This window comes from Pseudorca crassidens, chromosome 8 (assembly GCF_039906515.1).
Source record: "Pseudorca crassidens isolate mPseCra1 chromosome 8, mPseCra1.hap1, whole genome shotgun sequence".
NCBI classification, from domain to species: Eukaryota; Metazoa; Chordata; class Mammalia; order Artiodactyla; family Delphinidae; genus Pseudorca; species Pseudorca crassidens.
Genome location: NC_090303.1, coordinates 78,014,309 through 78,037,148, shown reverse-complemented (window position 1 = coordinate 78,037,148; position 22,840 = coordinate 78,014,309). Strand labels below are relative to the sequence as shown.

The 22,840-nt window shown below is 39.9% G+C and overlaps 1 protein-coding gene across 7 annotated transcripts in view; it reads right to left on the bottom strand.

The window, feature by feature from the left end:
- CPED1 (cadherin like and PC-esterase domain containing 1) overlaps window positions 1-22,840 on the bottom strand; it is a 300,373-nt gene that overhangs the window by 247,655 nt on the left and 29,878 nt on the right. For 6 of the 7 annotated variants that reach the window (XM_067746835.1, XM_067746829.1, XM_067746831.1 and 3 more), the window contains exon 2: window positions 14,867-15,050. The exons of the other annotated variant lie outside the window; for it this stretch is intronic. In XM_067746835.1, the coding sequence (XP_067602936.1) occupies window positions 14,867-15,050 (184 nt within the window). The remainder of the gene's footprint in view (window positions 1-14,866; window positions 15,051-22,840) is intronic. 7 annotated transcript variants of the gene reach the window in all.

Below are 22,840 nucleotides of genomic sequence, written 5' to 3'. Positions count from 1 at the left end.
TGGAATGATTTTCGCTTTCATCTTTGTACTTGCAAAGGTTTGATTCAATATTCTACCATAAACATATAACATCTTTATAAATGGGAAAACTATTTTCTAAAAATGTGGTTAGAATATGCATCCAAATAAAGAACTATTATTTTCTAAGAAAAACAGACATTGAGTCTTTTCAAACATTGTACATCTTTCAAAGTACTGTAAGATGCCAATCAACTGCTATATACAAATGAAAAAATACATAAAATTAACATAGATCTCAATCATTTTAAAATTCAGAATGCCTCTGATGAAAATTGATGTAAAATACTCAATGTGACAAAGTAATAGGATTTCCTTCCATAAAACAAGAAACAAAATCAGTCTCAGGGTGCTATAGTCATGCTGTGTACAGTTATGGGTTAGAGATTTCAGACAACACAAAGTAAGGTCTTTCTGATACCCTTAATATGCTGTTTCTCCAAAAATGAACAAATAATGAACAGGAATCCTTGAGCAAACAAACCAATGGAAGGGCAAACACTTGTTATTCCTGATACTGGCTCTCTCAGATGAGCCTTCAGATTACCATGGAATGTGCCTGCCATTCTGGCATTCCCAGCACTCCTACTACGATGCAAGTACCAATTTCCAGCAGAATCTTAATCTGTTTTATACTACAGCTGTGAACTTGGATTTCCATGCTATACTTCCATAGAACAACAACGATTTTGTGAGTGCAATATTTACAATAGCAAAACATTAAAAATATCATAAATATCTAACAATATGGAAAAGATTAAGGACATTAAATTAAGTAAATATTGAATACATCCAGTAATATAATTTTATGTAGCCCTTGAAATAACATTTACAAAGTTTTTACAGCATGTATTTCTGACATAATAGTATGGTAAAAAAGCAAACTAGAAAATTGTATAAAATGTATAAAAAAATTATAAAGAAATGTGCCCCAAATTAACTGTCTTTGTTGGTGGCATTTTAGGTAATCTCCCTCATTCTTTATTATTCTTTTTTTTTTTTGGCGGTATGTGGGTGTCTCACTGTTGTGGCCTCTCCCGTTGCGGAGCACAGGCTCCAGACGTGCAGGCCCAGCAGCCATGGCTCACGGGCCCAGCCGCTCTGTGGCATGTGGGATCTTCCCGGACCGGGGCACGAACCCGTGTCCCCTGCATCGGCAGGCGGACTCTCAACCACTGCGCCACCAGGGAAGCCCTATTATTCTTTTTATATATTTTCCAGTTGAACTAGATCTTAAATATCATCTAATCCAAAAATCTTCATCTTCTGTAAAATGAAAGGAATCTAAGAAATTAAGTAACTTAGCCATGGTTTCACATAGACATTGCAACCCAAGCCAGTATTCCTCTCTTCCACAGTACCATCTTGCTTCTCTTTGGGAGCATATAACTATCATTTGGAATAAATTATCTGTCCACATTTTTACCTTGATCCCACTATCTTCAAGCAAGCCCAACATGTCCAAAGACAGTTTAAATTCAGCTACTTGTTGCTATCATTTTTAAATGCGATCACTGGTCTTGACTGTAAAGAATTAAGCTAACATGTACCAAGGCTTTGCATGTTAACTCACAATTAATGGGTTTAGCATCTACGTAAATTTAGGAGGGGGCTTCTCACCAAGGTAGAAGGTTGACTCAGGGTCCTAGCGAGGCAAATGGGGAACTGCTTGGCCACTAAATACTTAAAATAGCAAATAGGCAGAACATCCTTGTGCTTCTGGAAGAAACAATGAAAATCTGTAATAAAGAAATACCTAGGACAGTAGTTTTCAACAAGTGGTCCAGGACCAACACATTAGCATTACCTGGGAACTTATTATTTCTTAACCCACCTCCCTATTCTTACTGAATCAGATCAGCTGGAAGTAGGGCCCAGCAATCTGTAATTTGACAAACCTTCCAGATAATTCTAATGCATACTAAGTTTGAGAATCATAGTCCTAGCAAATCGGTAGATACTATGGTCAAACTTTGCTAAAACCATGTTGCTTAAGCAAATATTCACGGAAGGATTCCTTTTACCTTCTGATAAGTATAAAATACAGAGCTAGCAATTAGAGAAGCAGGGACCCCTGAGAGTCATTTCTGTCCTCTACACCCCTTAATCACTTGTTTGGTCACTCTGATAACGAGTTGGAATGCTAAACAGATTTTTTAAATTCCAAGAGTTCCCTGCTCTAAATAGATCATCTTGTTGCACAGATGATGAGATTCACATATGACTTTCATGTTTTTCCTTAGACAAAGAGTTGAAATGAGTTATTATTATTAAAGGTTATTACTAGCTATTGGCAGAATTCTTCTTTCTTTGAAAATAGAGACATCACTGGCTTGACTGACTCTGAAACAAGGTTACAGAGAACTTTCACTAGAGGCAGTGGGCATGTGAGTTCTGTTCTTCAGCTGGTTTTGCTCGGACATATTCCGAAGCACATTTCATTTTGCTCTACAATACAGCTATTTCCTATCAAGCACTCACTATTTTTTCTCTAAACTTCAAAGAAGCAAATGATGCTTGAATATCTGAAGGAAATATTCAGCTCTTTTATTAGTATATTTGTAGGTTTATTTTTTCAATTGCTTATTCATTTAATTGTGTACCTACTAGGTATACACAATGTACTTTCCTATGCAGGATAACGAATAAAAAGATGAATAAAATACTCCCTGTTCTACAAGAAGTTTGTCATATAAAAGGGGAGATGAGAGTAACAGACAAAAATTATAAAAATATAACAAATTTTTGTTATAAAATGTAACAAAAATTATAAAAATATAACAAAAAATATAATCTAGGCATCAGAGGTATATGACTAACGTGAGATGATGCCTTAGTTAACTTGTTTACCATTTCTAGTTTGAGGGGAATTTATGGGTGAATTTATATATTAATTTGGATTTTAACAAACGGCAGAAAGGAGGAAATTCTAGGAGACAAAAGCCTCAATGGCACTGCAAAGTAGAAAGCTTTGAAATGTGATCAGGCAAAGGTGAGTAGCCCAATCAAAGTGGTTCTCCATTCTGCCCACATATTAATATCACCTGGGAAGCTTTTAAAAAAAAAGTAATGCCCAATGTCCGGAGAAAACTATAATTCAAAAAGATACATGCACCCCTATGTTCATTGCAGCATTGTTTACAATAGTCAAGACATAGAGACAACCTAAATGTCCAACAACAGATGAACGAATAAAGAAGATGTGGTACTTATATACAATGGAATATTACTCAGCCATAAAAAAGAATGAAATAATGCCATTTGTAGGAACATGGATGGACCTAGAGATTATCATACTAAGTGAAGTAAGTCAGAAAAAGAAAGACAAATACCATATGATACCATTTATATGTGGAATCAAGACACATATGAACTTATCTATGAAACAGAAACTGACTCACAGACATAGATAGACGAGGTTGCAGAGGGGGAGAGGAGGGATGGATTGGGAGTTTGGGATTAGCAGATGTAAACTATTATAAATAGAATGGATAAACAACAAGGTCCTACTGGATAGCACAGGGAACTATATTCAACATCCTGTGATAAACTATAATGGAAAAGAATATGAGAAAGACTGCATATATATGTATAACTGAATCACTGTGTTGTACAGTAGAAATTAACACAGCATTGTAAATCAACAATACCTCAATAAAATAAAGTTTTTAAAAAGAACTCAGGTAAAATAAGAACTTTAGGCCAGAAAGTTAAGAATTAAAAAAAAAAAAAAGTGATACCCAGATCCAATCCCTTCCCCCCAAATTCTGATATAATTTTCTGAAGTGGGGCCTGGGCATTGGCCTCTTGAATTTTTATATTCCCTGGGTAATTCAAGAGTGAGGACAAGCCTGAGAGCCATGCTACCGCAGGGATATGGAGATGTCTGACTCCATGGCTTCGAATGCTGGGGTAAGGAATTTGCGTTCTGTTTAGGAGGAAATAAAAAATCATTAAACACTTCTGCACAGGAAAGTGATGTGAGCAGAGGTGTGCTTGTGGAATATTAAACTGGCACTTGTGGTGGGGATGTATAACAGAAGGCAGAGACGAGCATCTGGGAGGGCAATAGTTACTGTGATAGCACCAAAGAGGCACAGCAACTGTGAGGAACATGGAGTCCTGGCCAAGAGAAGGCATACCTTACAGGGCTCAGGGTGCCGGATCTGTGCTGTGGCTGAAAGAGAGAGAGAGGACCTGATGCGAGCTTTAGAGCCTAGGAGGTGAGGGAATGCCGTACTAGTCAGAGGAACATGGCTGGCAAGACCCACAGAATGGAAGCATCATGCATTATCCATTATCTATATATGCTGAGGCCCTGGGACACACAAATCAAAACTACCAGGTACCTGGAAAATCCATGCTTTCTCAAAACTTTGCCTATAGGAGACAGATTAGGATTCGACATTATTTTGAGGTTCTATCCCAAGTGGAATTTTTTTTTGAGATATAAATGACATCTAACATTATATTAGTTTCAAGTGTACAACATAATGATTCTCTCTCTCTCTTTCTCTCTCTCTCTCTGGGTATGTGTGTGTGTGTGTGTGTGTGTGTGTATATATATATGTATATATATATATGCTGTGAAATGATCACCACAATGAGTCTAGTTAACATCCATCACCACATATAGTTATACATTTTTTTGATAAGGAGAACCTTTACAATCTACTGTCTTAACAGCTTTCAAATAGACGATACAGTATTATAACTCTAGTTACCGTGCTATATATTACATCTCCAGAACTTATTTATGACTGGAAGTTTGTACCCTTTGATCACCAGCCCCAGCCTCTGGCCACCACTGAGGAGTTCCCAGAGGAGATCACTGAATCTGTAGAAAGATGTCTTGAGGGAATATCAAGACAGGAGGCAAAAAAGATGGCTAGGGATCAAGGTCCTGGAGAAGGCTCATATTTGGGGCAAAAACATAAAGAAGGAGGCGTCAGAAAGGTGGGAGAAGCAGGCAAGGGCACTAGCAAGGAAGTTAAGAGAGAAAAGGGTTTGTAAGGAAATCCCAGAGCATGTAGCGCCCCCTCAGTGCTAGGATAGGTATTTATTCCACTGATACACACATTTCACCAAGTTTGGGAAACACTGCTAGAGTAAGATCACGGAAATTGAGAACTTATCTCAGTGAACTTACATTAAAGCCTAATTTACATTCCACCCATGCTCAAACATGCTCTTCTACCGAAAATAAGGCAATTGTAAATATGGTGGCTGGATTTTGTAACAAAAAGGAATTTCTTGGTAAATTCTGAAAGGACAATTTTGGTGGGGTGAAAATCTGATTATTGAGAGTTAATTAGAGAGAGATTAACAAGGGGGAAAAAAAAAACTACTTTTCCTTAAGTCTTTGTTTCTCAAACTGTGGTTTGTACTTCCACAAAGAGACGCTGTTAAGAGGAAGCCACTTTAGCTAAAAATAAGACAGAAACCATATAAGATATCCAGAGCGAAATAGTAATTAACTGAGAAAAGTCAAGTCTAAAAAGGAAGTGATTCGGGACGTTTCAACGGTATTTGTAACACTGAAAGTAGAAAGCAAAAGTGATACAAAAATTAAGAGGTGGTCTTGAAAATATGGTTAGATGCTCCTAAACTCCTACCAAATTGAGGACAAGGTCTAAAATATTTCAGGCAGCTAAATCTGATAATACACTAGCATAGTAAATGCATTGTATCTGGAGTCTCCAAACACTCTTAAATTAATCCACATACTCTGTCACTTGAAAGGTCCCGTATGAAGGAGTTTGTTTTCCTTCCTAGAGTCTTTCTCCATCTAAACATAATATGAATATTTGTTTTTACAAATTAAATCTGTCACTTAGAGCACAGTTTAGTCTGTGGCAAAACCAAGCAAAAAAGTCTAAGTTCCAAACAAAACAAAACAAACAAAAAAACCCCAGTCTCTTCAATTCTAAAGAAATATGAAAAGAACAATGATCTGTAATAAATTACTTATAAAAAAAATAAAAACTTATAAAATTTTCCATGCTGCATCTTTTTAAAAAATAAAAGCAGAAGGAAGTGCATTTAAAGAAACAGTACAAAGAAAGTATCTGCAAAGCTGCATTAAACATTTCCCAGCTATGGAAAACTCAAATACCCAATCTGGTTTCTATGAAACTTAAAAAGATCAAACAATTAGAAAGAAGCTAGGCTTGAAGGAGAAATGCTAGGGATTTCAGTAAACATCTGGTTACCATTTTCAATTGAAAGAACTAGCCCACTTAAGGAAGTAGTTTAGTTTCTTTGGAGTAAAAATGAGACAGTGGCTTTTTGTTCCCTTTTGCACAGTGGAGGGTAAAGGAAACATCAGACTGGAGAGGTCACTCACAGCTCAACTTTTATAAATAAGAAAGTTTTTTTTTTTCAAAAACTAAAGTAAATTGAACTCAGGTCCCTGTAGTATAAACAACTCAACCGAGTTAAGGTTAAATAAACATTCCTTGAGCTCTCCTGTGCCAGTTAAAGAACAAATTCTGTTCGGTTGTAAATACATCAGTAATTCTATGAGCAATGAGGAAAATAACAATAAATGCGAACACACAATTACCATGTGTCATAACACAAAAAAATAGAACAGTGCAGCCCTATACGTTTCTCTGATTCAATTTCTTTTCTTTTCTAGTTCGATTAACTGAAGGCACAGAAGCACTTCTGATACCGTGCAAAACCTATTGCTTGCCTAATAGAAAACGTATGTCCAGTGTGTTCGAGGAGAAATACCGACAAGGCAAAACACACTGTGCCTTTTTTTTTTTTTTTTTTTGCGGTACGCGGGCCTCTCCCTGTTGTGGCCTCCCGCTATTGTGGCCTCTCGCGTTGCGGAGCACAGGATCCGGACGCGCAGGCTCAGCGGCCATGGCCCCACGGGCCCACGGGCCCAGCCGCTCCGCGGCATGTGGGATCTTCCCAGACCGGGGCACGAACCCGTGTCCCCTGCATCGGCAGGCGGACTCTCAATCACTGCGCCACCAGGGAAGCCCCACTGTGCCTTTTAAATGGGGCCTTTACTCTTTCGTCTTCCTGCTAAACAGTTGCAATGCATATTAAATTCAGGAAGGCAGCAGGAGTGCTGGTGTGGGGCTGGAGGGGGAGAGGAATGAGGTGTTCATTAGGCTCTGAAATTTTAACTGATGAGAAGAAGCATCTGTTATGAACGTGCACTGCTAGCCAAAAGGAACCGTCTCCAATTTTGCCTCCAGATACACGTTTCTCCACTCCTTCTTTGCTTCCCCTTCCTCTCTTCTGCCCAGAGGACAGGAGGCTAAAAGCAAGGACTCAAGGAAAGGAATCCTAAAATGATAGAGGTTTAAAATCTTGTCTTGCTTTCTCTCATTCCGTGTTGTATAAATGTTAGCGCCCGTCCCAGAACCGCAGATTTGAAAAGGGCGTCGATGGTGATTGTACTCATTCTCCTGGCTGATAAAGCAGTCCCTCAGCAGCATCTCTGCTTTGCTCCCATTCCAACAAAACTTCCTACTCTTTGAAATGGGCTGTTCCACTGCTGGATGAGTCTGATTGATACAACGTTCCTCCTTCAGCTGGTCCTATGCCTTCTAGGGTTACCACAAATAAATCTTGTACTCAAGCGACCCGTTAAACAGCGGGAATACAAAAATACTGGCCCAACTACTTGCAGGGCCTCCCAGAAACGGTCTTTTCAATAGGAACAATCTATTTTCCCGTTCCTGCTACAGTTCTGGTTTCTGCTGCAACTGTAGAAATATGCCCTCTTCGAGTATACATAAATAATTCCGACCCAACGATAAAATATGCTCTGCGTCAGAGTCTCTGGAACTGCATATTACTTAGACTCTACCCTGGGAGCAAGTTTAAAACTTTTGGAAAACATTTCTTTTCTCTTAGGCCACTATTCATTCTACGAACTAAGACAGTGATTTCCTAAATGGTACCTCGATGCTATGAAAGAGAAAAATTTGATGGTACCTCTTTCTTTTTCTTTAGAGAAGTACATGTTATAAAAATCCTGGGTCATATGATATGTTTTTCCAAAGCAAGGGACTGGAAGAGCATGAAAGTGAATATTTTACACTATGCTAAGAACAGAACCAGAAAGCGTAAGGCAGAGGACACAAACAGGACCTAAATGACATGATGGGGGTTTTGACCTTTAATGTCTACATGCACGAGCTGAAAAAGCTATACGCTTACTTTTCCGTGTCCTTTACTGGAGAGAATCTTTAGGTAACACTGTGCGTTCTATTGTTTTACGGAATATTAAAACTTCAATGAATCAATCATCACCTCTAAGCAGATAACCTACAAATCTACATCTCCTGCCCTGACCTCCAGTCTCTGCTAAATACATCCACATGAAAACCTCAAGGCACCCGAGTCTGAGTATGTTCAGAACTAAACTCATCCGCCCTCCCTACAGAACCAATAGGCTGAGGAACACCGCTAAACGTGGCAGAGGAGTCTTGAAAACCAAAGAGGGGAACAAATGGACACAAGCATTAAAAACCTCAACAGTATAGAACTGTTTTATGTGTAAAGTATTAGCTCTATCTACTACTGAATTTCTGGTTGCATTATTTTTGTTATAAGAGATTTGAGCATGAAAAGAATACCAGTGTTCCTATAAAGTTACATAAAAATGAAATGTTGATGAATTAAACTTTAATGTGAAAGTCTGAGGTAGTTCACTATTTAAGGGGCTCAGCTGTTGGTGTACTATTTTATCCTCATTTATTCATGTATCCAATAAATATTTATTGCGTGCCCCTATGTGGAGGGCTTTGTTTTATGTGATGAGCTGAGCAGACAGGGCTCCTGACCTCAAGGAGTTTACAGATTTTTTAGAAGTTTAGTTGTTTTTTCCTAATGGAATGATCTAAGAGACTGTGTGTTGGAATTTCAGGAGGGTTTACAACGCAGATCTGTCAATGAAAACGTGTTAAATTGGGAGGGAGACTTGGAAAGGATAGGACCTGATAGGGAGACATATCAAGTTCATTTAATGCAAAATATCTAGTAGCAGCACCCTTCTGCTACTGAGAGAACCCACTTTAAACGTACCTCTCCACAAAGGAATATTCACAATCTCCTTTCTGTATCTAGTTCCTGACAGCAGTAGCAATATTACCTCCCATATTTAGAGTGCCTACCACGTGGCATTCTCAGAACCATCTCAAAACAATACACTACAGAAGAGAAAACTAGGGCTTTGAGAGGCTAACTTGCCCAGGGTAGTGTAACCATTAAAGGTAACACTAGGGAGTCCAACCCAGGTTCAGTCTTAACTCCACAGCTTATTCCCTTTAATTACCACAGTCTACTAGCTCCCCAAGAAAGCAATTATTGCGGTTAAGCTCTTCTTACTTAATTTAAATCTCAACTTCCTTATGGCTTCTTTTTGAATACATAATATATTTTGTAATACATTTTCCATTACAAAAGTTAAGGTTGGTCTATAAGAGGTGTTTCTTTTCCATATAAACTGCAGAAACAGCTTCTGGCAAGTAGCCATTATAAATAAACCTTCAAAATTAGACTAGATTTCAAATGATACATGGATGTGTTGGACATTTTTAAGAGTGCAGGTGAATGCAAATAAAACTATGGGAGGAGAGAAACTATAAAATTATAAACAAGGAAGGAAATAGGCTTTTTCTTCTTTAATATATTTTCCACAACATTAAGTAGTGATCTGTATCTCTCGCTCTGTTAACTATCTTTTAATAGTGCATCCCAAGAACACAGTTGGGTAAACGACAGTGTCCTTCTTAGTGGGGGGAAAGCTGTAGCAATATTATTTAAAATACGATCTCCAAACACAGTATATCAAATGTAATATCAATACAAATATCGATAAGTACTATTTATCACAGTATTAACCCTAGCCCTTCCTAGAAATGCTTTCACTATACCATGCTGTCATGTTACACTCTCAGCTCATTGGAAGGTTGCTTTGTGAACCAAGATATGACATCCACTTCGTCTGCAATACAAATGTTGCTCTGACCCTTGACCCGTTACATAATGTCATCAACTTAATAATCCCTTTGAAAAAGTTGTTTTAAATGTACTACTTGGGCATGTCGAAGATCAGCGGTAGGAACTATAGAACTCCCTCCTTCCTGAGAGCGAAACCTCTATTCTTTCCCCTGTTGCTCTGGGTACTTGGCAACTCAAGCCAAAATTAAGCTGAAATTATGGTAGCTAAGAGGAATATCCAGTTTGAGCCCTAATTTTATATTTCCATTTTAGCAATCTTATTATTATATGTCTGACTATAAACCATCAAATCCTTTTTGAATGAGATTTGATGTAAGTTAAAACCTAACCTACCTCAGTCCTAGAGTTTAACCATCAGCTTGGTCTGAAATCAGATGACATAGAATTAGTCTAGATCCATGGGTCAGCAAATGTTTTCTGTAAAGGGCCCAATAATAAATATTTTAGGCCTTAAGAGCAATACAGTCTCTGTTGCAACTACTCAACTCTGCTGTTGTAGAAAAAGGCCAAAGACAGTACAAAAACAAATGCGTGGCTGTGTTCCAATCAAACTTTGTTTACAGAAACAGGCGTTGGGCCAGACTTGGCCAGTGGGCCATGGTTTGCCAACCCTGGCAAGAAAATGTCTATGGTCTTTCACTTTCTGTACTTCTTCAAAAACCGTTCCATGTAAAACCCCCAAGTTACAAAAACAAGAGCAATTTGAAACCATAAGAGTGACTCCAATCCTGTAGCTTTGATAGCAGTTGGCATTTGTTTTTCACGTTGACTATGTAATACACTTAATGTAACAGTGCAGGATGTACTCAGGAGTGGACAGAAAATTGCTAAATATGCTCTACTCTTCAAGTGTACATAAATAATTCTGATCTAATGATAAAGTCCATTGAATCAGAGTCTCCTGAGTCACACCCTTCTTGGATGTTGCCATGGGAATAGGTTAAGAACTTTTTTGGAAAACACCTACTCTTTTAGGCCACTATACTGTTCCACTTACTAAAGCACTGATTTACTAAATACTATCTAGATACTAGGAAAGGGAAGAATTGGTTGGTCCTTCCAATCTTTTCCTTTAGAGAATTACACGTTCTTACAAATGCAGGGACGTAAGATATATTTTTCCAAACAAGGGTATTGAAGGACCACAAATGTATATGTTTTACATTCTGCTAAGTTTTGTAGGCATAAATCTGTAAAGACAATTGTCCTCTTACTGTTCTCAAAATCAGCTTAAAGTCAAAATGCTGGTACATAACTATACCAATAAATTTTAAGTAGTTCAATGGCATTGTAGCAAGCAGACTTTTGTATCGTTTTATTCCCAAAATTAACTTTAAACATTGCTATTCTTTGAACCAATAGTATATCCCTTAGGACAATGCTCCCCAAACTAGGTTACATGTCAGAATTACCTGTGTCTGATTTTAACATATAAATTTCTGGGTCCCACTACCAGACTACTGAATGAGAAAAACATCGATGGGGCTTTACTTTGTTTCTTCCCAGAACTCTGATGCATGTGGACAAAGTGATTAAATTCTCACTACACACTCCTGTGAAGTAAAAATTCATTACGGCGTTTAACAGATAAGAGAGCTAGAACTCAGAGAACTGAACTTGCTTAAGGTCAAGTATACACAGCCTTAGAGGCGTTCCGGTTAGAGCCACCAATTTCTGTTATATCATAGAATGGAATTAACCGGGGGAAAACATAATGCCCATATTTGAATTTACAACCCAAGACTGGTTACTTTTCCTTTCAATAAATGTTTACTAAATTAGTGGGAAAATTAAATACAATATGAAGCCCAAATGTAACTCTGCAAGAACAGATTATACTTAATCGTAGGATGTTGCCTGCCTGAACAAGCACCCTTTAATTTTTTTCTAATTTTTATCCATTTCTGGCCTTAAATGGTAAAAAAAAAAAAAAAAAAAAAGTGGCCCCATGCTGGAAAAAGGCCACCTGTGCTTCAAAGGATGGCACAAAAAAGAGATCAGCAGAAGTGATGGGGGTCAAGTCAAAAGAGGATTGGAAAGCAGGTGGAATAAATAAGTAGAATAGGGAAAACGCATTTTATATTTATTTTCCTAGGACTAAAAATGTATTTTATAAATGCGTCAAGTCTGCACCTGAGTGCTTTTGTACTTTGTGGGAGTGCCTATTTTGTTTTTAATGTAATATTTTCAAACTTCAGGTTAGCAAACAGCAGTGGGGAAAAGAAAGAGGGGCGGGGTAGGTGTCCAGAGCATTCTGAATTGCTTCCACTCTCCCCAAGCTGCTCAACATGGAGAGATGAAGTTTAAATGTTCCAATATAGCAACCCACTCGCTGCTGCTGTACACATAGTAAATAAGCATGGGGTGGCTATGTGGAGCTAAAGAAACAAAATTTTTACAAGAATCAAATCTCTAGAAAATAGTTTTGACAGTAAGGGCTTCAGTTCAAACATAATTTGTAGATTAAATGTGTGGCCACGGAAAATAAGCTGCAATAAAAAAGTGGCTTTTTTTTCTGTAGGTTAGATAATCAGGGACATGTTAGATGACGGTCATAGAACTTTTTTTAATCTCAGGTATTCAATGCACATGCTCTCACCGTGAAAACTACAAAATCAAATGAAGAACCAAAAACCAATTTCCCATACTTGTGAAATTGCTACCCTTTCTTGAGGCTGATCCAGGAAAAATATCTTACTATACAAAGTAAAAGAATACCCAGAAAGAGGCATGGATATTTTCAAAGCTGAGGAAACGTGTGGAAAGGGAGCCAAATCAGTATTTACACTGACAAATTCTGGTGACACCGTCTAGTTATCTTGTGCTACGGGCCCAGCAGCTCCCTTTGCTGCCAGATTCTATTGCCTTCAGGTTCTCTTTGCATTTTCTTGGTATTTGGAAGCTGCAAAGTCATCCTCCTTTTTCTTGTAAAACCGACTCAAGGACATCAAGGGAGAGAAGAGCCATATTCCTTGTTTTGCAACTGGAGAAAACTTAAAATTGGAATTGAAGTTGAAATGCACAGATAATCCAAGTTGTGCCTATACACAGTCAGTAGCAGCACCAAGAAGACAGAAGAACATGGGAATTTCAGACAATAGTGTTGTGTTATCAGGGCCAATGCTCTGCAGGATTCCAGGAGCACAGCTCATGTGGCACAAAGGAGGTGGTTATACAGTCAAGCACCTGGTTCAGCAATGGGCTAAAATAATTTACGGGATGAGAGGAATACTAAATGTTTTACATCTTTCCTTAATACCAACAACAGCTATTCTGATCAGTGGTTTTCTGACAATATCATTTATGGATGTGCCAGAACTTTAGATTGGTCCTTCTTAATAGAACCAACCCCAGTGAGGTTTGTAAACTTGGTTTCCAGCTGCTCTGATATTCCAGAGCATTCAACTTCCCTTTTGTTTTTCTTATGTGTTTCCCAAAGCTCTAGATGTCCATACTTCTCCTGGGGGCGGGGACCAGCAAATGGCATTCCTGAAGACCTGTGTTAATGACCTCTGCACATTTTTAAGAACTTTCTTTTCATCAAAGTGGATCTCTTGGGGCTTTCTTCCCTGGGAGCTTTGTTAGCTAAGCAGCTTATAACTTTACCGCCAACATGGTAAAAGGTGGTGAAGAGTAATCATGGCTAAATGTCCCCCAGCCTCTTCCACTGACCAGCATAAACCAGCACTTTAAAGAGCAAGGGGGGACCTAACTGAAGAGCAAGTGCTACCGGGATGTCAAGATGGCTGAAAGTGAAATGACAAATGAAAATTATTGTGGCACCGGGATCTGACTTTTTCTCCCAAAGGAAACCATCATGGAGATCAGCAGTGGATTCAAATTGCTTTTCCTCCTCTCCCTTTTGATAAAAAGGAAAACGGATACACTGTGTTGTCTTAAAGAGAAAAATCTGATTGGCTCATGGAGAACGAGTGCTATACATCGTGGTAGCTCTAATAATGATAGGTTAGTGCAGGATAAGGGGACAAAAGAGGGAGTGGGCAACACGGAGGTGAAGAGGGCGAGCACAGAAGTGAGAGCTGGAACACAGGGGTTCAAATCCTGCCTTTCCATCACCCCAGGTTTAAGATACAAGGTGAGTCACTGCACCTCTCCAAGCCTGTTTTCCTCTTCTGGAATTGGGGAAGGAATGAATATTTCTTAATCGTAGGGCACTCAGGGGCCTTCAGTGAGGATTAAATGAAGCCATGAATACAGAATACAACATGTCACATGGTTAGTTACTCAAGAAATGTCAGCTGTTACTGTTATTGCCCTTTTTGACCCTCATCACCTACTCAACTTTTTTCTCAAATAACTTGTTTAAAAACTTGTCTCTTATTTTTCACTTCAAATGACAGACATAAAAAGTACTTGACTAGTAATGGCGTGTGAGATAAATATCTATACTTCTTTTGCATTTAGAACCAATCTGTGAATCACATTTAAGCTGGCTTCTCGAAACAATTTCCAGCACATTCTACTTGCAGTCAGATGAAGTGGCAATTTTCTTAAAATATTGAGCAGTTTGGTGCTGGGCAGAACATGTATTTGGACTCATAAACATAAACATGTTTTATGTAGCATTTAAAGATGAACTATGCAGCTCCAAAATGCTATAAAAATATAAACAAAATAATTTCAGGAATAAAGAAATGCAGCTAAAAGAAAATGGAGAGGAAGCAGAAAAGGCGCCACGTTTTCTATGATGCAAGAAAGGTGATCATGGGTAAAACTTGGTTCTTGTGAAATTTTTTAGAGGAAGAGAGTAGCACATTTCAGGAAGTATTTAAATTAGAAGACAAGCAACTTTGGTAATTAATTAATGACTTTGGTAATTAATTCTGACTCTGACCTTTTTCTAGTAGCCCCAGCCCAGGGTCAGCACTGAGCCTTTCTTCAGTGATGACAACCGCGTAGTGATGCCGAGTGAGAATGCGCTGGTGGAGCTGAAGCTCCCTTTTGCTGGAGGAAGGAGGCCTGTAGAGAACGGCCTTTCTGCCATGGCTGCCGAAGTGGAGCTCAATTGACTCTTCGATCTACAGAAAGAAAGAAGGCATAAAAATTCAAGGAGAAAAAGGAACACGTTTCCCTTGAAGGAGATCGTTAATGCAAATCAGAGGCCGTTCAGAAAGTTGTCTTTTAAGTTTTTCTCTGTAAAGGAATGACAGATCCTCTGAAAGGCTGACCAGCACAAAGCCAACCTCATCTGCGAGAACTGAAGGTGAACTGTATTTTTCTCATTATTCCAGAAGGATGAAAATTTCAGGCCATTAAAATATAGAGTTCCTGGAGGAATACCGTGGCATGGAAATACTGAGCTCAACTCTGGCTGAAAAATAGAAATTAATAGCAACGCTTTTCATCTGCATTGTGCTTTTCTGTAGTAGTTCCAACTGCCTTATCTTTTAACAGTTCTTTTAGGTAAACACATTAGAGGAAATAGACACAGGGAGGATGGATTCTGCACCGGAAGGACAGGGGAGTACAGCTGAGAAGCAATCCCAGAGCTCTCTGGAGACGCACAATGCTGCTGCTTCTCTCCATCAGGACGCAGCAAAATTTGGATGCGTCTCAATGAGGCAGGATGGAACTTCGTGTGAGAAGGGGAGGGTATCACTTAAGTATCATAATTTTAGGTTCTTCCTTCAGTGGTTTATTGCTCCTCCAAAGAAATATTCTTCTTTCTCACGCTGATGTTTGAAATACCGTTAACAAGAGGGAAGTTTTGGGACTTCCCTGGTGGCACAGTGATTAAGAATCTGCCTGCCAATGCAGGGGACACGGGTTCGAGCCCTGGTCCGGTAAGATCACACATGCCGCGGAGCAACTAAGCCCACAAGCCACAACTACTAAGCCCACGCGCCTAGAGCCCATGCTCCACAACAAGAGAAGCCACCGCAATGAGAAGCACGCGCACCACGACGAAGAGTGGCCCTCACTCGCCGCAACTAGAGAAGGCCCGCGTGCAGCGACAAAGACCCAATGCAGCCAAAAAGAAATAAATAAATTTATTAAAAAAAAAAAAGAGGGAAGTTTTGAATTGGCAAGTAGAAAGAACACTGACATTGAAATTCATTATACGGTTTAACGGCAAATACTACGTGTTTTCCTGAAAATCTGTGACTAAATCTTGAGGAAGTAGACATTTTTTACTACTGCAAGGAGTGATGAAAGTGGATGGGGGTTAGAGAAAAAAAAAATGGGAGAGGCCAAAGAAGAGGAGACAAAGGGGTTGGAGGAGGCAGATGAGGGGGAAGAGGTAAAAAATGAAATTGGGAAGGCACATTACTTTTAGTGGCAGCTCTGAATCAAACTGTCCATTTCAGTGATCTAAGACACATTTTGTACCCTGTCTTTTCCCTCCTTAAATTTCTTCATTATTTCCCATTACTGACCGAAACAATTCCACATCTTTATCAAGGAATGTAGGTCATTTGAACTTAGACCCCCATCTTCCTTCTCTGGTCATGTTGTACTCTTAGTCATTTCCATTCGTGATCCCATTCTGCTCCTTCATACGGACTCCACTGTGCCTTCAACCAACAATTCCTTCCTCTCTCTCCATTCTTCTGTTTAGCAAACTCCAAATCAAACAGTACCTCTTTGGAAATTTTTCATTGAAATACATCCTTCCATCAGCACTTATGAAATTGTGTCTCTCCCTGATGTGGGCAGCCTGCATTGTCCCTGTGTCTCTAGTACACATCGTACATACTTAATAAATGAAGATATCTAGTAAATGAATGGACCGTAATGCTCTATCAAGATCTGATCTTTGAATATACATATGGAAAGAAGAAACAGCTTTAGCTTGTAAACCCTTTGAGGGCAGGAACCATATCCTATTTTCATTGCATACAAATGATGGCTATCTGAAAATTCAGAGACAAAGCATGGTGTAGTGCAGAAGGACACAAACTCTGCAGCCAGGCTGCCGGCTTCGAATCCCCTGGTTCCACCAGCACTAATCATGTGACCATGGACAGTACCTTCTTCCTAAGGCTGCTGTGAGGATTAAGGACTTAATATTTGTAAAGTGCTTAGAACTGTGCCTGGCATAAAGGAAGTCCTATACATGTGTTTTTAAAATAATCATATGTCAAAAAGAGCAGAGAGTCTGGAACACTGTTTCTGTATCTGAGATTTGCCTGACACATGCTAACACAGGCTCTTAATACGTGTGTGATGAATACAAAGGAAAGAAAGAAAACACCAGCTATCACACCTTCTGTGCATGGTACTTTGGGAAAACATGATCAGACATTTTCCCTTGTTAAAGGACATTGCGTTTTATTGATAACGAAACTATTTAAACTCAAGAATTTAACTGCAAACTGGGACAAAACTCTCCAGCAAATGTTGTAATTGTTCGTAGTGATAAACAATTAAGAAGGAGTATCTGAAACCAACTACTGGTTGAGCCTTTGGACTCAGGAATTGAGGGAAACGGTAGCCCATAGGAGGCCAAAATAAACAAACATGCATCTAGGTGAAAGGGGAAGACAGATGCTTCCAAATATATCAGTGTCACTCAAGCGAAATACAGTGTCCAGATTTCCCTTCTCACATTATTTTCTTTCACAATCACAGGATGCCCCTCTCGATTACAGCTGGCTCGGGTACAGCGGTGATTTCACATGAGGAGAGTGTATTTTCAAACTTTAAGTTCTTATTATTTTGAAAGATATAATCCCTCTTTCCCACCCCCACCCCCAAACCATGATCAGTTTAAGTAAGAGCAGCATAGTTCTCACCGGCCTATCTTATAGAGAGCATATTTTAAATAAAGTGTTAATTACTGGCCATATTTTATCATAACCTTTATAACACACTGAAATTTTAACTCATGTCTCAGACTACAGAGAATAAATAGGAAATGAGTTTGTCTGTCAAATTATGTTGTCTTATCCTGCCAAATTATGTTGTATTATACAAACTGCCCCTGTCATAATATTTATAACACCCTGTATCAGCAGAATGGCCCAATACCAAGGGGCGAGAACGGTTTTTGCTGGTCCAACAACAGGGGCACGCACTGCGGATGTGAAATACAGTTACGTCAACCGCACCAGCAAATGCGGGATTATCAAATGCCCGGAGCAGCACTTTTGGAAAGGAGAGCTCCTGATGACTCCTACAAGTTTGAGGGTCTATTTTTAGTGGAAGAATACATTTAACCTGGCTATCACTACAACAACTGAACTTAAGACTTGCGGGTCTGCTGCGGAGAATTTAGAAAAGAATGAGTGTTACTGGATGTTGACACTCTGAACCCCGAGTCACTTCCCTTCTCTCCCTTCTTCCTGAGAGATCTGCAGAATAGCCCCTCAGAAATCACTTCGCTGGACTACACGAAAGTTGCTTTATAACCGAACACATTATTTTTATTGGAAGGACTTCAAAATCTGAAGCCTCTATGCCGCCTTAGGATAGAGTGTCGTAATAAACTAGTTGGAGGGTTAGATGCAGCCATGTAAGGAATCAAAAATCTAGATTTGGATTCTCGCTCTGCCACTCGCGTGCTTCATGCAGTGGGGAGAGTGATGTAATCTCCCCCCATCAGAGTTTTCTCATACGTATAGTTGAAGTAACGAATCCTACTTCATGAGATTGTATGGTGAAATTAAATCAGTTTTCTATATGAAAGTGTCCAACACAGCATCCCACCAATAAACGATGTCAAATATATACAAGTAAAATTGAATAAAAATCTATATCATATTGTAACTGCTTTTATATTAGGAATTCTGTAAGTTTTTCAATTAATATAGTTTGGTCTCTATAATAAAAAGCCTTTCTACAGTAAACTATATGCTGCTATATACCCTGATACATATTTTTCTCTGTAGGGTTTATCATCTTTTAAGGCAAAAATATGATTTCTTTATTATGTTTATTGTCTGTTTCCCCACACCATAAAAGAAGGTAAATGAAAGCATATACTTTTGTCTGTTTTGTTCACTTTTGTTTCCCCAGCCTAAGAATAGTCCTTGGCACATATGGGCGCATAATAAATATTCTTTGAATGAATGAATACAAACACCTTTTTTTGCAATATGTAAAAGTCTTTTTTATAAATACTACCATGGAAGATTGGGACAGAAAGTGGTGAAAATCTGTATTAAGAAATTTGTTTCAAATGTAAAATTGATAGCTAGTGGGAAGCAGGCACATAGCACAGGGAGATCAGCTCAGTGCTTTGTGACCACCTAGAGGGGTGGGATAGGGAGGGTGGGATAGGGAGGGTGGGAGGCAGACGCAAGAGGGAGGAGATATGTGGATATATGTATATTTATGGCTGATTCACTTTGTTATAAAGCAGAAATTAACACAACATTGTAGAGCAATTATACTCCAATAAAGATGTTAAAAAAATAAAAATAAAGCAGTTTGTTTCAGTAGAATAGTGGCAAGAATGACAAAAATAGAGTCAAATATTTGAGCAAAGTAATGAACTTACAGTTAAAAAAAAATTCAATAAAGAGCTGTATTATAAAGGCACTATATTTCTCAGTTACTATTAACAAGTCTTTACCAAGACTTACCACAAAAGCAAGAAATACAGCTCTTGAAAATATAGTAGAGATGAGAAATAAAACTTGCTTTTTTTCCATACGACAGAAAGATTTTTTTCTGGATTTATTGAAGTAGCCACGTATTTATGACACTTTTTGATGCTCAAATACAAATCACATAGTAGACCTCGTATGTGTGTCATATACAACTAAAAGTCAAGTTGCCATGCTGTCTAGATTTTTGGCATTTTAGAAATATTATAGAGTCTATCATAGTGAATTACGTTTTAATTTTTCCACTACGAGAATAGAGAATTTTTTTCCATTGGCAAGATGTACACTTATTTTAGAGAATTCAAGGAATAAAATGGATGGAGTTTTCCAGGATGCATATCCTATACATTTTCTACTTGAACACTATTTATAATTGTAGGGCAGTTCAGGAACTGCAGGTTCCCTGGGTATGCAAGCAGAACCTCGGAGAATGTTCCCTACTTAAATGAACATATAATGACCCGCGGCCTCCATCTCACAGCTGACTCAGCTGAACCTTGGGCCCATCATGGAACGATCACACATTTCTCAGAACTACTCCATGACAACTGAGCACCCTCTGAATGTACCCCCAAACTGTACTTTGGGGCTATCCCAACACCCAACATCCAATGTAAGGCAAATTTACCCATCTGTGGCTCTATGTAAGTTCTAAACAAAAGCAATAAAGTTTCAATATTAAAGAACATCTACAATGTAGCTTTGATGAAATAGCTATTGCCAAACCTCATCTTCACCTATTCCTCAATCTAATTTTCCCTTTGACACTCTTCACAATTTATAGTTACAGATTGCTTGTATACTGTCTGCCCTTCCTACAAGTCTGTATGTTTCATGAGGGCCTAGACTTGTCTGCTTTGGTCATCGTTGTACACACAGCCTACTGCCAGGTTCTAAATAAGAGTGAATGGGAGGATGAATGAGCAAATGAATAAACGCTAAATGCAAACTATGAGTTCATTACTTGCAAATATATGCATGCCCTTTCATTATTTTACTCACTGTCAGGTAAAAAAATCCACTAGAAAGTCTCCGTGGAGGCTTCGACATCCGCATCTCAAGTCATAAGATATCCATGACCTCTTCATCCCTAATGACTCTCTCCTCCACTTCACTTCAACCACCCACTCCAATGGCCAAATCTTGCTTGATCTTTGTGGTCCCCCAAACAGTCCCATCTCTGAAATTATAAAATGTGATACTCCATTCTCTGATCACATTCATTAATTTCCAGATCTTCTCATTTATTCCTAATATATCAGTTCTTCAACCACTGGTCTTTCCCCCTAATGCCAACTTTCTGCTAGCCTCCTTTCACCTTCCTTCTCTGCATCTCAGATTCCAGGATCCAATACTCCCTACTCGGTACCTTAAATTCCCTTGCTCCACTGTACATGCATCACAGTCATATGGCAAAACCTCAAGCATGGACGAGCTGGAGACACAGCATTAAATAAGACAGGCAAGTCTCTGCCCTCACAGAGGTAACAGCCCATCAAGGAAAGCAGACATAAACATCTAGTTATAATAAATGATAACATGCCAGGTAAACCGGGAGGAAGAGGATACTGTGAAAACTCTGATCTGAGAGAGCCGAGGAAGATCTCTGCAACCCGCCTGACCTGCCCCTGGGCTGGGGTGCTGAGAGCTGCTGAAGAAAAGGGCTCAGTTGGACAGATCCTGGTTGGCAAAGCCAATGCAGTCCTCACACTCCCCAGACCATCCCACTATTCTTCCTGGGTCAATTCTCTCACATTCTCTAAAGTGACAAACTTTCCCACTCTCCAGCTACCTCCTTATTTCTACAGATAACAGCCTTCTCCTGACAGAGGAAAGTAGCCATCTTAGAAGGAAACACACTGAGTTACACTACGTCTGTTTTGGCAAACCTATAGCCTATCAGCACAACCAGCATTTCCTCTTTTCTTCTGATTTCCAGAGAAGAAACCTGTCCACTTCTTATCGATGGTCAATCACTCTGCTTATTCTCCAGACTCCAGACTCCCCCTCCCTCCATGGGACGGGACCTGCACCAGTGGGAGGGAGCTGGGAAGGAGGAAAGGTTTCCAACACACTAGGAAGCCCCTTCGCGGGCGGAGACTGCGGGTGGCGGAGGGGGAAAGCTTCGGGGCCGCGGAGGAGAGCACAGCAACAGGGGTGCGGAGGGCAAAGCGGAGAGATTCCCGCAAGGAGGATCAGGGCCGACCGGCACTCACCAGCCCGAGAGGCTTGTCTGCTCACCTGCCAGGGCGGGCGGGTCTGGGAGTTGAGGCTCGGGCTTCGGTCGGAGCACCGGGAGAGGACTGGTGGCGTGAACACAGCCTGCTGGGGGTTAGTGCGCCACGGCTGAACGGGAGGGAGTCCGGGGAAAAGTCTGGACCTGCCGAAGAGGCAAGAGACTTTTTCTTCCCTCTTTGTTTCCTGGTGCGCGAGGAGAGGGGATTAAGAGCGCTGCTTAAAGGAGCTCCAGAGACGGGCGCGAGCCGCGGCTAAAAGCGCGGACCCCAGAGACGGGCATGAGATGCTAAGGCTGCTGCTGCCGCCACCAATAAGCCTGTGTGCGAGCACAGGTCACTATCCACACCCCCCTTCCGGGGAGCTTGTGCAGCCCGCCGCTGCCAGGGTCCCGGGATACAGGGACAACTCCCCCGGGAGAACGCACGACGCGCCTCAGGCTGGCGCAACGTCACGCAGGCCTCTGCGGCCGCAGACACGCCCCGCACTACGTGCCCCTCCCTCCCCACGGCCTGAGTGAGCCAGAGCCCCTGAATCAGCGGCTCCTTTAACCCCGTCCTGTCTGAGCAAAGAACAGACGCCCTCCGGCGACCTACACGCACAGGCGGGGCCAAATCCAAAGCTGAGCTCCTGGGAGCTGTAAGAACAAAGAGAAAGGGAAACACCTCCCAGCAGCCTCAGAAGCAGCGGATTAAAGCTCCACAATCAACTTGATGTACCCTGCATCTGTGGAATACCTGAATAGAAAACAAATCATCCCAAATTGAGGAGGTGGACTTTGAGAGCAAGATTTATGATTTTTTCCCCTTCTCCTCTTTTTGTGAGTGTGTATGTGTATGCTTCTGTGTGAGATTTTGTCTGTATAGCTTTGCTTCCACCATTTGTCCTAGGGTTCTATCCGTCTTTTTTTTTTAATTTTTCTTTTTTTTCCTTAATAATTATTTTTCTATTTTAATAACTTTATTATATTTTATATTATTTTATTTTACTTTATCTTCTTTCTTTCTTTCTTTTTTCCTTCC